General features: G+C 42.6%; 1 protein-coding gene across 2 annotated transcripts in view; it reads right to left on the bottom strand.

Annotated features, from left to right (window-relative positions):
- The window catches only part of CYFIP2 (cytoplasmic FMR1 interacting protein 2), a 95,663-nt gene that overhangs the window by 12,525 nt on the left and 64,681 nt on the right, over nt 1–18,457 (bottom strand). For both annotated transcript variants that reach the window (XM_038772329.1, XM_038772330.1), the window contains exons 24-26: nt 13,966–14,109; nt 12,748–12,838; nt 10,161–10,291 (exon numbers count right to left, since the gene is read on the bottom strand). In XM_038772329.1, the coding sequence (XP_038628257.1) occupies nt 10,161–10,291; nt 12,748–12,838; nt 13,966–14,109 (366 nt within the window). The remainder of the gene's footprint in view (nt 1–10,160; nt 10,292–12,747; nt 12,839–13,965; nt 14,110–18,457) is intronic.

Here is an 18,457-nt window from a genome sequence, read left to right on the forward strand (position 1 = left end):
TTGAAAGCAGTGAAGCCTAAAGAAACAGCATGGGCCCCGGGAGTCAGAGGACCTAGGTTCTAATCCTAGCTCCACCACTTGTCTGCTGTGTGACCTTAGGCAAATCACTTAACTTATCTTGCCTCAGTTATCTCATCTCAAGTTAAGAGCTCCATGTGGGACATCGACCGTTTTAACTTCTTAGCTTGTACCTACCTTGGTTTTTTGTATCATAAAAAAAAGAGTGGAAGAGTCAAGGATAATAGATGGGGTGTTAGAGATGGAGAGGACGGTGGTACCATCAACTGTGATGAGGGAGAGTTCGGCCTTGATAGCTTTGATTTTATTATCAAAGTAATTGACAAAGTCATTAGGGATGAGAGATTGGAGAAATTGGGGAGCGGGGGGAGGGGGGCGTTTCAAGCACGAGTCAAAGATCTGGAATAGTGAAAGAGGTAGGGGATTGAACTAAAAGACCACTTGAGTGAGATCTTTTCTAGCTCTATGACACTGCTCATCATTTCAAAATCTTAACAGGCCTGCACTAAAGCTCAAAATGAATGCCTCAGCTCACTGAGAACCCCTAGTTGGCTCCTAAATTGTCTGTAGTAACGTGCTGGTTCCCTCAAATAATATAAACCCTGAAATACAGGTTTGTCATATTTAGATTTTGGATTTTAGTAGTGCAGGTTTCTTCTCTTCCCTCAGTTACCCAGTTTCAACCATAATAATGTACAGAGGAGAAATCTTTTATAAGCTGGGGTACCCTCATTCACCAAGTTCAAATGGCAGAAATGTATAGTCCCAACCCCGTAATTCTGATTGCCCCCCAACATTTGCTTCAGGCAGCCTTCAAATAGCCACTTGTGGGCAGATTTATAAGGAGTAGAAAAGAAGGGTGGTTTTGACAGTTTTTTGGCAAGCTACACTACTTTTGGCACAATGTCCCAGGCTTACAAGGCTAGTTAAAGCATACTGGCTGGAGAGCGATGGGTAAAGGGCTGAAATTAAGATCTCTCTCTCCCCACTCTCAGGATCCCAGGAGCAAGAGTTGATGTCCCTGGGCTTCGAGTAAGCTACTGTTGACGAAACAGCCAAGGAGCAATTGCGTTTGTCCCTTCTTCAGCCAAACTTTATTAGCATTGATTCAAAGGACTCAACCCTGGGAGGGCCCCTATATTTTCCCAATGAAATAAATTCAGGCGGCATCAGCCGCAAGCAACACAGACTCCTAATCCACATGTCACAAAGAAAAAATGAAAATCCTAAGCCCACGATTAGAGCCAACTCAACTTTCAGTGCCTGGCCATCGGCCCCCAGGGGTTCCTCATACTGGTGTGACAGCACGTGGCCCATATGTTGTGTCAAACGGTTCTCTCTGTGAACAATTGGACCACAAAACCATACTGTACTGCACTGAGCAGGCTGACTGAAGTTGCCTGCTTCTCACCCTGTGAGAAAGGCCCCAGGGAGCCAGAGACATTTATTACAAATCAGTGGTCTGTGAAATCACCAAGTTTATGGAATGGAAAAAAAAACGAAATTAGGTCTGTGTTCTAATTAAAAAGAGGCCCATTTGCCCTCCCTTCTGAAGCCTTAAAACTGAAGCAGCGTGAACGGCTGTCGTGGGACGTGGTGCCAGGTTGCTGTGGTACTGATGCCAGGTTGAATCCCGACTGGTACACCTTGGGAGGCCCCTGCAGTCAATCAATCAATCAATCAATCGTATTTATTGAGCGCTTACTGTGTGCAGAGCACTGTACTAAGTGCTTAGGAAGTACAAGTTGGCAACATATAGAGACAGTCCCTACCCAACAGTGGGCTCACAGTCTAAAAGGGGGAGACAGAGAACAAAACCAAACATACTAACAAAATTGGATAGCCTGGTTGCCTCTATAGCCAGTGTCTTTTTGATTGGTAAGAAAAATGCCTGGGTGGGTGATGGGGGTTTGCTTTCAATTGTAATGCACTTACTGTACATGCTGACAGTCTGTCTGTCCAGGGGAAATGGGGTTAAGCTACGCATTCCTCACCCGACTCCCTGTCACAAGGTCAGAGAAGTAGCATGGGCCTTGGGTCTAATCCCAGCTCTACCCTTTGCCAGATGTGTAATGTTGGACAAGTCACTTGACTTCTCTGTGTTTGTTCCCTCATTTGTAAAATGGGGATGAGATACCTGTTCTCTCTCCCCCTTAGACTGTGAACCGGGTGTGGAGCACAGTCTGTATCTGATCTGACTGTATTATATTTATCCCAACAGTTAAACACTGTGCTTAGCACATAGAAAGCAAATACCACTATTACTGTTACTATCGTTGTCAGACGTGGTTTTTCCCCAGAAGGGTTGTAGCCTTTAGGATTAACTTGGAATGGATAGAGCGACTGCACCTTTTTTAAAAAAAAAAGAAACCACGACTTGGTGAACAGCGGGGAAGGTCACACAAGACAAAACCATTTCTGCAATTATTCATCTGAAGACAAGGTCTCTTCTGGGTTTCTTCCTTACTTTTTGGATCTAATCCACATGAACTGTGCCATTTCTTCGGTTTGTACTTCCCAAGCGCTTAGCAGAGTACATTTCTTTCAGTGGGTGCTCAATAAATGGTACTATTATTACTGTTCCCTCACTTGGGGAAGCAGCATGGCTCAGTGGATAGAGCACAGGCCTGGGAATCAGAAGGTCTTGGGTTCCAACCCTGACTCTGCCACATGTCTGCTGTGTGACCTTGGGCAAGTCACTTCACTTCTTTGTGCCTCAGTTACCTCATCTGTAAAGTGGGGATTAAAGAGTGTGAACCCCACTGTAGGACAGGGACTGTGTCAAACTTGATTAACTTGTATCTACGCCAGCACTTAGAACAGTGCTTAGAACACAGTAAGTGCTTACCAAGTACTATTATTGTCATTATTAAAATTATTATTTGGATTTGCTGAGTTCTTGGAGTCTGTTTGCCTCTTTTAATCTGGAGTCAATATTCTCTGACTTTAAATCAAATGGATGAATGGTATGTCCAAAGATGTTGCTTTTCACGCTGGCAGATTTCGGCATAAAGTGCTAAAGAAAAAGTTGTCAAGGGCTGAGGATGTATCTTACTGAAAATAAGTCTAGAGATTAGCAACACATCTCTCAAAAATAGGATTAAAAAAAAAATTCTGGTTGGAATTTCCAATAATTTCTCTTAGTTGATCTTTTCTTTATTTCTTGCTTTTCAAAACTCTTACGTACAATTTCTGAAATGGCCCTGCTGAAGCAGTGTGGCCTAGGGCCTGGGAGTTAGAAGGTCCTGGGTTCTAATCCTGTCTCTGTCACTTGTCTGCTGTGTGACTTTGGGCAAGTCACTTCACTTCACCTCATCTGTAAAATGGGGATTAAGACTGTAAGAACCATTGAGAACACAGACTGTGTCCAACCTGATTACTTTGTACCTACCCCAGCGCTTAGAACAGTGCTGGCACATAGTAAGTGATTAACAAATGCCATCTACAAAAAAAAAGGCCTTCCTGAAAAAAAGCTCAAAGGTTTTACTTGTCAGCCCCAACCAGTAACTACATGTTTACTGAAGTAACTATTCTCTGGTAGGAATGATAAAGAAAATACACTCCAAAGCATTTTGCAAATAGAGAGTGCTATTAACACACAGCAAGTAATTATTACTATGATTACTCATAAAACCTCCTGGAAAGGAGAGAGAATTGGTAGATGATTAAGAAGGATCAAGATGCCGTAATATTGCTCTTTGTCATTAATTCATTCATTCAATCGTATTTATTGAGTGCTTACTAGGTGCACAGCACTGTACTCAGTGGATAACAATTATGGTATTTATTAAGTACTTACTGTGTACCAAGCACTGTTCTAAGCACCGGGGTAGATAATAAGGTAATCAGGTTGTCCGACGTGGGGCTCACAGTTTTGATCCCCATTTTACAGATGAGGTAACTGGGGCTCAGAGAAGTTAAGTGGCTTGTCCAAGGTCACACAACAGACAAGTGGTGGAGTCGGAATTAGAACCCAGGTCCTCCGACTGCTAAGCCCAGGCTCATTCCACTAAGCTATGCTGCTCTTGCACATTATATACTTAAAAAAGGCATTACATGATAAACAGGTTTTGTAACTAGACAGTAAACACACTTTCACCTAAGGAACAGAATTTTGAGTTATTCCACTGAAGGACATTTTATTCATTCTGTGGGCTTCATTACCCTTAAATGGATTTTCCTCCCAGTCAATCAAATTTAATTCACAATAGAGGTTCCACAGATCGAATGGACATCAATGTTTTCTGTATCTTAACACAGTGCTCACTTTCTTGCATTAGCTAATTCTGTTCATAACAATTAAAATAACCTAAATTCCCTACATCATGTTACTTTAAAGAAACATTAAGCTCTTTACATCCATTCTTATTTAGTCTCAACAATATCTCTGCGATCAGAGCAAGGATTTAAACAGGGAAACTGAGGCTCCAAGAGTTTAAATGACCTCTAAGTCATACAGGACTTTAACCCAGCTTTGCCAATACTTAGTCCAACCTCTTTTCACTAGGCAAGGATACTTCTCTGAAGAGTCACATCTCTATGTATGAATAAGGCGGTCATGGAGTGTTTTTAAAAAATGATCCAACCATTCGTTTTCTATACTCTTCGGAACTCAAGCAAGCTGAAGTATTTATTGAGTGCCTGCTGTGCGGAGAGAACTGTACTATGTGCTTGGGAGAGCATATTAGAATTAGTAAGCATGATCTCTACCCACAGTTAGTTTTAGATTCTAGCAGGGAAAACAGATGCTAAAATAAATTACAGGTAGGTGAAAGCAATAAAATATAGAAATGTTGCAGAGTGGATAGGTTTGTGAGTGTCCAAGTGACTAGGCGACAAGGAAATGCTGAAGTAACAGTTGCTGAGAGGACTACAGCGTTGGGGGATAAGAGACAAATCAGGGAAGGCCTCCTGAAGGAGACATGATTTCAGAAAGGCTTTGAAGATGAGTAGAATAGTGGCCTGTTGGATGTGAAGAGACGGCACGTAGTTCCAGGGAGGAAGTGAGTCAGCAGAAGGAGGGATGAGAGCAGAGACACAGTGAGCAGGTTAGCTTGAGATAAAGAAAGCGGACAAGCTAGTAGGAGAAGGGAATAGATAAGGAGAGGGATAGAGCTGATTGAGTGCCTTAAAACCAATGGCCAGGAGTTTTTACCTGATGGAAAGGAATAGCCAACTATAGGTTTTGATGAGTGCGGTGTTGCGTACAGAATGATATTTTAGAAAGATGATCCTGGCAGCAAAGTATGGACTGGAGAACGGAGAAACTGGAGGCAGAAAAATCAGTAAAGGAGGCTGTTGCAGTAGTCAAGCCAAGGCATGACTCACTTTAGGAAGGGCACAGTTGTAACACATATTACCTCAGCATTTTAACCACCTTTCTGACATACACTGCTACTCTTCACAGGCCAGTGGCAAATAGCTATTTGCCATGTCGTAATGATAATGTTCAATAAAAGAGTATGTTCGAGGCCACATATTACATGGAAGCCCCTCAAATACGAAAATGCCATCTTCTGGTCTATGTTGGTATAATTAGTAATTAATTCATTCAGGAAAAGCAGTCAAGAAAGCCTGCTATTTTTCTGAAATAACACTTCCTTAATTTCCCCCCTGCCCCAAATGACCACTCTCTTGGGCATTCTCTAATCTCAGCCTGCCAAGGCAAGGATTTCCTGAAAAAATCAAGACATAAAGGATGTTTGGAAGTCATAAGGAAGAACTTCGCGATTATCAGAAAGAACACACACTGTAAAAGGCTACCACTGGAGCGGTGAAGTCTCTCTCTCTGGGTATCTCTAAGAACAGAAATGACAGCCCTCTTTTGTGGATGGTTTAGTTCCCTGCCCTCCTGCTCCCTCCAGCTGGAGGTTGGAACAAGTATCTTCTCAAGGTCCTCTCTGGCTCTGTTATTTTATGATTCTATTTTCATTTTCAAATCAGCAAGTTTCTGAAGCCTAAGGGCCATCTTCCAAAGTAGCTTCTCTCCAACTGTTGCATCATTTGGTCAGAGAGGAACAAGTACATTCTTTGTCACTGATTCAGAATTGGAAGATTCTTTAGTATAGGGTGTCCAGATTTCAGTTCTGTGAATGTCTACACAATAGCTGCCCACTGAACTCTCCAATCTCACAGAAGAAGTCACTCAAATACAGGACAGCTCTTCCTGGGAAAACTGGACAAAGTGGAAATATATGGGGCGTTAGAAACCCTGTTTGAAAGGCTGGCTTTGGGTGTGAGTTTACTGACCTCTGCAGAAGTGATATTCAGCCACCATACCCCAGGAAGGTCAATCTTAAGTGAAACCATTTCTCTTTAATCTGAGCAGTGATCAATACTTTTATCCTGGGTGAAAATGTGCCCTTTGGGCACATAATTGATGCCCTCTAAAGGAAAGTCCTTAAAAGGCCAGGAAGAGATGGTAAGATACTCTAGTGCCCTCTTCCCACCAAGAAGCTCTCACAGAGCCCAGGCTCCTTTCATATTTTCTGGGGCCCTGAGTGCCCTTCCCTTCTCAGTTCACCATGGGAACCTCCGGCCATTCAGAGGTGCTAATAACGAAGAGAGAAAATTAGCCATCTCAAGAGTCCATTACAGGAAAGAAAAAAGCACAACTGAAAGGCAGTGGAGAGGAGATGACCTGTAGGAGTGTCATAATATTTAAACATCTCTCCTTTGCACTACCAGAAAAGTGGCTTGGAGGCGTATCTTAGTTGCAGAGATTGAATTACAGAAAAATAAAGTCTTAAACCAATAATTTAAGGCTTGTAGAAGGCCTGAATGGTCCCTTCCTCTTTACTCCAACTCTTGACCCCAAATTGAGCCCAAGGGATTCCGGCAAAGGATGAGAGGAGTAGGGCAGAACTGCTTCTCCCAAATCATGTGCGTCAAACTGCCCTTCTCACGTCATAGTCCCCCCATCTCCTCACAACCTTTCCAGTAAGCAGCAGCCACAATGGGGAGAGAAGAGGGAGTGACAGCAGCAGGCCTGTCTGTCAATAAGAGAATTTTCTCTGAGGCCTCTTGGCTGAAATTGCCAGGAAGAGATGGCTAGCTAGAGTACGATGAGCTCTCGTTGCATGGAGTCCCCAAAATCAATTTGTCTGACAAGAGGAATGTGTGCTTGTGACATCTGAATATTCACAGGAACTAGAATGTGCAGGCCCATCAAAGGAAAGTAAGAACTGGTAATAACAACTGCTAGCTGGTGCTACACCAGTTCATTACTATTGCTTTCCAGTATTATCCTGATACAATGAGATAATAGTCCCAGCACCCATTCATTCCAAATCTTGGGGATGTGGACCCCAAGTTTTGTTTTCATCAGTCTTCACCTACACTCAGGCTCTGATGTAGGCCAGAGCCTAAACCCCAAATCTTCTTCTGGTCACTTATGTTCGACTTCTTTTCTCCTCAATTTGAATTCTGCAGTTCCTTCTTTATAATCTCCTTCAACCCCCTTATGCTTTAATTTGTCCCAAATGCAGCTGCTCAACCTCCTTAAACAACACCTCCAAGAGGCATTCCATGCATAAACCTCACCTCTCTATTCAAGGCATCCCCCCAGTGGATTCTAAACTCCTTGAGGGTAGGGATTGTGCTTCAACTCTTCCATGTATCTAGTATAGTGTACAGATTAGGAAATCAAGAAAAACTGATAATTTTTTTCAGGTTTGGTCTCTCAACTTAAAAGGATTGTGTAGAGATAGGATTGGTTTTAAACTTTATCATATTAAAGGATTAGGAAATTTGTCCTTTCACCCTAAGAGGAAAAGTTGTTTAGTCACAAGAAAACACGGCTAAGGGATTACAGTGGCAGCTATTATAAGAATGATGATCTGCCTAACTAGGTAAGGAAAAAAAATGAGGCAGTGGACATAAATGAAAAGAGAGTGATGGGTTTAACACAAGGAGAACCTTCCTTGTGATTAACTCTGGAAGAGGTTTGAGAAGGTTTGAAAGGATGATCTTTCTGAACGATCTGGGAAATGACCTGCCAAGAGCAGAATGTACTGAATGACCTCTTGGATACCCTATGGCTGTACTATAAGGAGGATCATGACAAACTATTGGGTTCCCACAGCTCTTTATCACTTGGCCTGAGACTCAGATGGGTTGACCTGGGAAGCAACACAAGACTCCCAGAGATTAGATTATTGCTTTCCAGAATTGAAGTGCACCACTGAGCTACTTCTCACCACTAAAAAGCTGAAAAGAACCAGGGTCCATAGTGTGCTAATTATCCTCACTGAAGGAAATGAGGCTAGATCCCTCTCAAATGATCCCATCTAGTGGTTCAAGCAGAAAGCACCATTGCCTAGGTGGGCTGTTGTTTTTAAAGTAATTTGTCAGGTGGGTGTTCAATATTCTGGCCAAACCTCCACCCCCGCAGACAAAGTTTCCCTGAAATTAGTTCTTTCTGGTCACGGTATGCCTTGTTACTCAGTAGTCATAATGTCCCCAGGAATAGTGTGAAAGTTGGGAACATGTCAGTGAGTTTATCCATTTCTATTTCCTCAAAGTTTGGTAAGTACAGAAAAATACCCACAAAACTGGATGTACAGAAAGGCGGCCAGAGACATTGGGGATACAATAAAATAATGGGAAAGAATGTCACAGATTACCTAAGGCAAGTTAAGAAATCACAGAAATCAAGTCACAACACAGGACCCTACAGCTTCCCCCAACAAAACTGAGGCATGGCAAGACTCCTGTTCCGGCTCCTTCTTCTCCCTCTGCCTTTACTCGTGGTTACTGATGCAGAAGCAGGAGCATAACAATACCTGGGATATGAACTAGAAGGAAGAGCAAGGGAGAGAGGGGAAAGTAGGAAAAGTGAAGGGTGCTATCTTTCCATAGCTCTAGAAGATGACAATTTAGAGTGGAGTTCTTTTTGAAACAACAGTTAGGGCAGAAGTCTGCAGCCTTTGACGATACGGAAAATCCCCTACATAATCCACCTCAAACGTCCAGATATTCATTCCATCATTCTTTTCCTTGACACTTATAATATGAACCAAACAAGAAACAAAGAATTGAGGCCAGAAGGCAGTCTCTCACTGCAGCATCTTGCCACTCCTCACTAAACCCACCACCACTTTGGGCATGCATTTTTCTGTCACATTTGCATCCTGTCCTTTCAACCACCTCAAACTTTTGCCTTCTAACACCATGCAAACGTCCACCCCCTATGTCCACTGGATGTAGGGTAGTCTTACCCTGTATTAGATCACAAGGTAGTATGTTTTGAAACACTTTCAAACAGGTCTAGCTAAAAGGTAGGCCGGACAATTACAGGGGAGGAAAAGACCAGATGAACACAAAACCCAAAGGTAAGGCGGTTGATTTTCCTACACTTGCTAGAACCTATTGATGCATTCTGAGAGGAGTTTAGCTTCAGTGTTAATAGTGAAAGTCTTCCACACCCTTCTGGGTGAGCTACAAATTTCTTCACAGGAAATGCTGGGAGAAAAAGTCCCTATTAGTCTGGTGTGATTTTTTAGACTCCTGTTCCTGCCTGGTGTTTCCCAGGAACTTGGCTAGCAGAAGAATTCCACAGAGAGGTATTTCTCTCTGCTTAAGCTAAACCTGGGATAAAAAGGATGCTACTCTGAGCTAACTGGGGATTATGTGAGCCTGAAATTTCTTACTTTCATTTCCCCCAGCAAAAACTTTACGGTACCCAAGTGACCAGGCATATGGTGAGTGGATTTTGGTAATCAGGCATTCAAGTTTCGCATTTGCAGCTTTAAATCTCAGGGGCTTTACATATCATTCTGTAAATCTCAGTTTTGTATTTTCTGTTGGTGTTCTTTCCGATCTGTAATAGTGAGTAAATCTTGACTTTGGTCATTATTCTGTTTGAGAGTCTAATAGGTCCATAATTACTGAGATCTTTATGACAGGATCCTGGCAGGAATTCCTAATTCCACATTTCCTTAGATTGCTCTGAACGCCAGATGGTCATTTTTAGTCATTATTTGGTGTCATACAGCTCTGTGGCTCCAAGCTCAATCTAATGAAGGCTCTGTTTCTGAAAAGAACACCCTAATATACTCTCAATTGTTAGATTAAAAAGACAAATAGAGGTTCGAGAAGCAGAATGAACATTATTCGCGGCAACGTTAGAATCTGAGCCTTACCAGCGCTTGTTCTATAAGAAGGCAGAACAAAATGGCGTTTCCCACTTCCCTAAGACTCTGGAACACATCAGTTTTCAGCTCTGCATACTCGATGATGTCCTTCAGCTGGTGGTGGAAAAATTCCAAGATCCCTAGGGACGTGGAGAAGAGAGACCATTAGGAAAGTAAAAGCTGTTTTGTCCAGCTGTCCTAAAGCTGAAATGGGCCAACTGGATGGTCAGAGGCCATAAAATTGCTTGGCAGTGAAGAAACTAGACAGAAGAAATAAACATACTTCATTCCTGGCATCAACCCATTTCTCCTTTGAGTAGCAAAAAGGTAGACTCCTTACCTAAGCCCTGCAAAGGGTAAGTGTGGCACTTGCCAGAGTCATGTCAAAAATTAATCAATGACATGTACTGAGTACTTACTGTGCACCCAAAGAGTTGGTACAGATAGGTTCCTGTCCACAAGAGCTTACAGTCCACAGGGAGAGACATATGGATATGCATGTAAGTTCTGTGGGGCTGCAGTGAATATCAAGTGCTTAAGGGGAACAGATCCAAGTGCACAGACACCCCAGAAAGGAGAGGGATTCAGGGAAATGAAGGTTTAATTGGGAAAGGCCTCTTGGAGGTAATGTGCTTTTAATAAGGCCTTGCAGGTGCGGAAGTGGTGGTCTGACATATATGAAGGGGGAGGGAGTTCCTGGTCAGAAAGAAGACATGGGCAAGGAATTGGCAGCAGGATAGATGAGATCGAGGTACAAGGAGTACTTTGGAATTAGAGGAGGGAAGTGTGCAGGCTGGGAGTGGGTTGTGTTTTAGGAGGAAACGAGTGAGTTGACTACTCAGTGTTTTAAAGCCAATGGTAAGGAGTTTCCGTTTGATGGGCAACCACTGAAGGTTCTGGAGGAGTAGGGAGATGTGGACTGAATTTTTTTTTTAGAAAAATGATCCACGCAGCAAAGTGGAAAGAGATAGGAGGCAGGGAGATCAGCAAGGAGGCTGATGCAGTGTCAAGGTACGATATGGTAAGCGCTTTGTTCAGCATGGTAGCTGTTTGGATGGAGAGGAAAGCGCAGATTTTAGCAATGTTTTGAAGATACAACCAACAACATTTGACAAATATTGGTTATGTGGACTGAATGAGAGAGATAAGTCAAAAATAATGCCAAGGTTTTGAGACAAGATCATAACTGTGACTACAGAAATGGGAAAGACAGAAGGAAAGAAAAGGATTTAGGTGGGAAGATGAGTTCTGTTTTGGACACCTTAATAAGTGGAGCAGCGTGAAGCAGCGTGACCCAGTGGAAAGAGCACGGGCTTTGGAGTTAGAGGTCATGGGTTCACAGCTCTGCCAATTGTCAGCTGTGTGACTGTGGGCAAGTCACTTCACTTCTCTGTGCCTCAGTTACCTCATCTGTAAAATGGGGATTAAGACTGTGAGCCCCCTGTGGGACAACTTGATTACCTTGTATCCTCCCCACCACTTAGAACAGTGCTTTGCACATGTAAGCACTTAATAAATGCCATCATTATTATTATTATTAAGTCTGAGGTGTCGGTAGGACATTCAAGTAGAGACGTCTGAAAGCAGGAAAATTGTCAGGGATGGAGAGGCAGATTGGGAATAATCCTTTAACTTCCAGGCCCAAGCTCTTTCCACACTGCTTCACAAACCTAGCTATTGAGGTTTCTGCTGCAGAGCGAAGACCATATACCAAACTCTTGATTTCCTGACCTAATCCAAGGCTGGAATTTATCATTGCTCTCAAACATTCCTTCTGAACTGGGAAGAAGCGCTTAGTACAGTGCTCTGCACACAGTAAGCGCTCAACAAATACGATTGGTGATACATAGCCTAGTATTAAGAGCCTGAGAGCCAGAGGAATCAGAGGAACTGTGTTCTAATCCCATGTCTGCCACAAGTCTACTGTGTGACTTTGGGCAGGTAACTTAACTTCTCTGTGCCTTAGATTCCTGAACTGTAAAATGGGGATTCAATACCTATTCTCCCTCCTACTTAGACTGTGAGCCCCTGGCACAGGGACTGTGTTTGGCCTGTTTAGAACAGTGCTTGACGCATAGCTTAACAAATACCAAGAAAACAAAAAACAAAACCTTAACCTCAACTCCAAGGGGCCAAGAGTTGAGGCATCATGTTGTCATTAATATGGATCAACTGAAAATCATTTGTGGGTCCCTGGATGATCTTATTTTAGTAGTGAACTTGCTTAAAGCTGACCCAGAAGGGTCACCCATTCTTAGATTAAGTTGCAGAAAACAGGTGCTCACTAAAGGATTTCATTTTTCTCAGCTTTCCAGAGTAGGTGGGACAGTCAGCAAGGTAAAGGAAGGGACTCCTAGGTGGGTGAGTAAAAAAGTCTGTCAGGCTGATGAGCTGGCATCTGGGTTCCCTGGACAGACTCTGTGGTGGGAAGAGTGATTCAGGCCTCCTCAGATATTCTTCTCATCTACCTGGGCAATCCGCACTATTGTCTGTGGGACACTGGGCATTTGTATTGTTCCAGAAAGATTGATCGTGAAAATGGCTACATCTGTTAGAAACTCCTCACTTCTTACAGAGTTGCCATGTCAATACTAACCTGGGGAGCCATACTCATGGCGGGGCAAGCGGCAAATCTTCGGCATCACCTCTATCAGTGTCTTAACATACTGGAGGATGGTCCCCTGTAGCTGGCAGACGAAAAGAAGAAAGACAAGTCATGGAACATTTCCTCCCAAACAGATGTAGCTAGTTGAACACTCCATCAGTCTTAAGTCTTAAGTCTTAAGAGCACATGCCCTCTCCCACCCCCTAAAAGAAGCAAGGGAAGTGCATGCTCCCATCCCAGACATGTCATGGGACTCACTTGTCATGTCACCACTGCCAATCTACCCATTACAATCATTCTAGGAACAGAAGGCCTTTGACATCTCACAACAAGTGCTTATAATGATTCCCTTTCTGTTTGTCGTGGAGTCTCAAACTATAGAGCACCTGAGATACCCTCAAGATACAGAGGAAGGACTTCTTTCAGATATAAAAGGGGCAAAACACACACTTAGAATTTTAAGAAAATGTTTCAAATCTGGATCCCACTCTTTAATGGGAAGGTCTAACCCAGGTCTATTTCCCAACTATCTCCTCAGCACTCTTGGACTGATTACATACATATGCACTCACAACTACCCAGACCACTTTTCATTCATTCAATCGTATTTATTGAGCGCTTACTGTGTGCAGAACACTGTACTAAGCACTTGGGAAGTGCAAGTTGGCAACATATAGAGACGGTCCCTACCCAACAGCGGGCTCACAGTCTAGAAAACTTTTATTGTTATTGACTTACCCACCCTATTATTTCAGCATTTATCTAGATAACCATTTTTCCTTTTTCTTCTTCTACTAGTATATCATGCTGTTTATGACTCTCCTGCTAAAGTCTAAGCTCCTTGAAGGTAAGGATTAAGTCTTCTTACACTGTTGTACTCTACCAAGTGCTTAGTACAGTGCTAGGTACACAGTAGCAACTCAATAAATACCAATGATTGATCAAATTCCATTTGCTTTTTCATTAGTCTGTGTGCCCCAAAGGACTCTATACACTTGCCGAGTTGACCTGGAATGTAAAGATTGGACCTCTCTCATATTTCATTTCTACATCCACTGCTCACTCCCAAGTCAACCTCAGTACTGTACTTTTGCCCCTCTCTGCTGTCTAAACAAGGCTCCCTTAAGCCTAGATGAGAAGAAGTCTTAATAGCGGAATCCGAGTTGTCCCACTGGAAACGGTCAAACTCTAGATCTGTTCTGTGCTTACCAAGCTTTTGACGATTTTTAGAAGTTCCTCCATCACCACTGCAATTCCCTGGTAGCCCAAGAGCCTGCAGATGGTCTTGAAATGCGGTGGCCCCACGAAGTTTCGGTAGGAGCTGTAGATGTGGCTGTATGCAATGTTCAGAGGCTGAAAGAGAAAGATATATAAAGTGAAGGCACGGATGTTATTGAGTTACTGAGTTTTTGGCACAGCCAAATGTGACACTGACATTTTCTATCTGTGGCAAAATGAACACTGCTGAGGTGAAGTGATTTTCTAGAGACTTTAACTGTCAGTTTCACCATGCTTTAAATGTTGAGGAATGTTTCTCTCTGTTCTTCTTGCTCTCTGCTTCCCCCACAAAAGAGATATAGTAGATTGTAGTAGAGAAACAGCATGGCCTAGTGGAAAGAGGCCAGGCCAGGGTGTCAGAGGACTTGAGTTCTAACCCCGGCTCTGCCAACTGTTTGCTGTGTGATCTTAAGTAAATCACAACTTCTCTGTGCCTCAGTTTCCTCACCTGTAAAAAAATGGGGATTAAATAACTGTTCTCCCTCCAAGACTGTGAGCCCCATGGGGGACAGGGACTGTGCCCAACCTGATAAACCTGAATCTACCCCAGTGCTTAGAACAGTGCTTGACACATAGTAAGCACTTAAATACCATAATTATTATTGATCATGCCAATCCCATCAGCATTGATTTTTCCAGGACCAGCTTCTTTTAGCTACTGCTGCTGCTCATCATGGCATTCACATATAAGGAGTAATTCTTTAGGGGTGATGTGCTGGGGACCAGCATGCTGAAAAACTTCCTGTGCTGAACAAATAATATGCGGCACTGTGAGACAATCCTGATGATCGTGAACTCTTTAGACGCTTAATAAAAGAGCTTCAAGATCCGGGGGTCACCAATAGGAGTAACTCTTAAGACAAGGCAGCGATGAAAGCTCCTTGAGGGCAGAGAACAGATGCAGGATCCCAAGGACTCAGAACAGTCTTTGCACTCAGTAGGGTCTCAACAAACACCACTGGCTGATTGATCTATGTTGGTCCACTTAAGCTGCATCCACACATGCAAATTTGTCCAACTCAAGTCCCAAAGTACAAGGATATTTCAGGCTAAAAAATCCAACCACTTGAAACCTCCTGATAATTCAAGCCAAATTATTCTATTGTTTCAATTATCTAGATATTTTGCAGATACAAACACTACCACAATCATTACTTTTCTACTGCTGTTAATGATGATGGGTTCTCCAATTAACAAAGATAGAAGGCCCAAAATGATTAGAGTGTAATCTCCTTGTGAGGAGAGATCCTATCTTCTACCTCTACACTGTAAGCTTGTGGTGGGCAGGGAATGTGTCTGTTATATTGTTATACCGTACTCTCCCAAGCGCTTAGTTCAGTGCTCCGCACACAGTAAGTGCTCAATAAATACGACTAATTGATTGATTTTTATATTCTCCCAAGAAGAATCACCATCAGCAGAGAGATGGAGCTCAATAAATACTATAGATTATTTAATTGCAGTGCTAGTGGTTTTAGTATCCCCTCTGAACTACATAGTTTTCAGTCAACTCAGAACTCTGCTTTCAGGAACAAGTGAATGCCTTGTTGATGATGACTGATACGGCACGGAGCTTTAAATTTACTGATTTACTTTTAACCAGGAGATTCCTATCAGTGGTGATGTAGAAGATTCATAAATTCACCTTAAAAGCAAAACATCTGAAATTCATCTCTATTTCTTGCAGCTTCCTAAGATCAGTCAGCAAAAGGTTTTGATGAAGTGGAAAATCATTTCCCTTGTTTAGTAACTGTCTTACTGACAAAGGGCAATAAATGAACAGGAATAACAAATGTAATAGGTAAGTGAAGGAGGAAGTGATTTCTGCCCCCAAAGAATTTGTAAATTGAAATAAATGTACTTGTGAATTCAAATCTGCATCTCATATTTTTGGTCCACGTTTTTCCGGTTTGGTTGGAAAAGAGACTCTTTTTCAGATTTGTAACAGCTTAATTATTTTGTTCAAAATACCTTTTTATATGCCTAGTTCATATAAAGTATTTATTTAGTCCTTGAAAATAACAATACCAAAAAATACTCCAGGCCAGCTGAATTACAGAAGGAAAAAAAATGTGATCTGGTTCCTGTTTCAGAGAGCTGTGGCTCTTAAAAGAAAGTCTTAACATTGCCTCTGCTCTCCTTGCATTTCATACCTTGCATCAGAAGATGTGCGTTCTTGAGTGACATTTATTTCTGGATCAGATTTGGTTATAGTTGTTTTATGGTGGGAGTACAGAAGTGCTCTTTGAATACAGGGCATTTAGGAGGCCCTGCAGCTAGAACACCAGTGGAACATCCCAAGATCAACTATGTCAATCAAGATGATTACTCTTACAACGATTAGTTGGAAACAGTTCCTTCTTTATCATCAAACACATTTCTGCTTATAGAAATCACCTGGAAATTTCACTTCCAAATCTGTAGTAATCAGTTTTTCTATGTGGTAATTTCACTTTCCATTTCTTACTGGGATTAGGAAATCCCAGCAGGAGCAGCAGGAGCTGGGGTCCTGAGAAGTGGAGTATTGTAGAAGTTTGGTTCCTTAGTCTTTATAAATGGGTGACAATTTCAGTCTGGCTTCCTTTTTTCGTATTTTTCACCCACACATCAGAATTTTGTGCTTCTAACATATATGTTATTTGAAGAACCCCATGTAGTTGAGATCCTGAATTTTATTGAAGGGTATGGATTGTACATAATGCCAAGAAAATGTTTGCAAAGTTGGATCTGTTTAAATTACTCTGCATGGCACCCAGTAAAATGGCAAAGGCCATTTGATACAATTTGATGGTGATGAAATTCTACTATATTTAAAGAATTGGAGAGTGTGATATGTAATCAGAGAAGACTTTTGATGGGGGTGTTATATAAGAAGTTTCATATTGGACATAGTAATAATAATAATAATGGCATTTATTAAGTGCTTACTATGTGCAAAGCACTGTTCTAAGCACTGGGGAGTTTACAAGGCGATCAGGTTGTCCCACGGGGGGCTCATAGTCTTAATCCCCATTTTACAGATGAGGGAACTGAGGCCCAGAGAAGCAAAGTGACTTGCCCAAAGTCACCCAGCTGACAAGTGCCGGAGCCGGGATTTGAACCGATGACCTCTGACTCCAAAGCCCGGGCTCTTTCCACTGAGCCACACTGCTTCCCCAGGACATGTAAATGTATAATAATTGCTCATTGTAGATTTACTTACATTCAAGATAAATGTATGTAAATATCTGCTTGTGTCATTAGCAAGTGATACCCTGAAACCTCAGGACAGTCATTTAGGTGGCCTGCCTAGTCTTCATAATTAAGTATATCGGAACAGAACAAAAGCATGGCCCAAAAATGCAGGAATTGAAAAACAAAAGAGATCAGATGATGGAAATCACAGGCTGTACTCTGCTTATTTTAGAGAAAGAAGAAAATGGTTTAATATATGTATTACATATATATACATATATATGTATTAATACACACACACACACACACACACGCACACAAATCCCTAAGACTGGTGTTTCCTGATAAAGCCTGTTCCTGATTTACAAAATATTTCTGGATATAGATCCAGTCCCAGTCAAGGTAATGGGGAGCTATTCAGCATACTGACAGCCTGAAATAAAAGATGAAGTCCTCTCCTCAGCTCCAGCTTCACTGCCAGGAAATCTGTGCCTCTCCCATCCAGTGTAAGACTAGGCACACTTTTATTATTATTGTTACTATTCTTCTTATTATTAGTCTCTCTAGATTGTAAACTCCTGGACCCTTCAGGGAAGGCCACTGGGGTGGCCACCACCTTGGCCCAAAAGATGGACCACAACTTCAGCATGAGCCATGACTCTAAAGGCTGCTGTTGCACCAGTGCTGAGGAAGGAAGCTGCGTCATGGCTATCACCACAGGAGAATCCTAGGCTTCCTGGGGCAGAGATCATTTGAGGGGAAGGATGGGTAAGGACTGTTTTTCTCCCTGTTCTTCCCTGTTCTTCCAAGAAGGCTCTAAGGCAACACTTGGAGCTGACTTTGTCAGGGCACCTGGGAAGAACAGGGTGAAATCCACCAGTGCTACCGCTGCAGGGTAGAGGGAACCTACAACATGGCAGAGAAGCAGCACGACCTGGCGGAAAGAGCACAGGGCTGAGAGTCAAGGGATCTGGGTTCTACTCCCGGCTTCACTACTGATCGGCTGTGTGACAGTGGGCAAGTCATTTAACTTACCTGTGCCCCACTGTCCTCAGCTGTAAAATGGAAATTAAATACCTGATCTTCCTCCCCCTGTGACTGCGAATCACAAAACCTAGTGGAAAGAGCTTGGACCTAGGAGTCAGAGGACTCGGGTCCTTATTCCTGGCTCTGCCAACTGCCTGCTGTGTGACCTTGGGGAAGTCACTCAACTTCTCTGGGCCTCAGTTTCCTCACCTATAAAATGGGG

This window comes from Tachyglossus aculeatus, chromosome X1 (assembly GCF_015852505.1).
Source record: "Tachyglossus aculeatus isolate mTacAcu1 chromosome X1, mTacAcu1.pri, whole genome shotgun sequence".
Taxonomy (NCBI): Eukaryota; Metazoa; Chordata; class Mammalia; order Monotremata; family Tachyglossidae; genus Tachyglossus; species Tachyglossus aculeatus.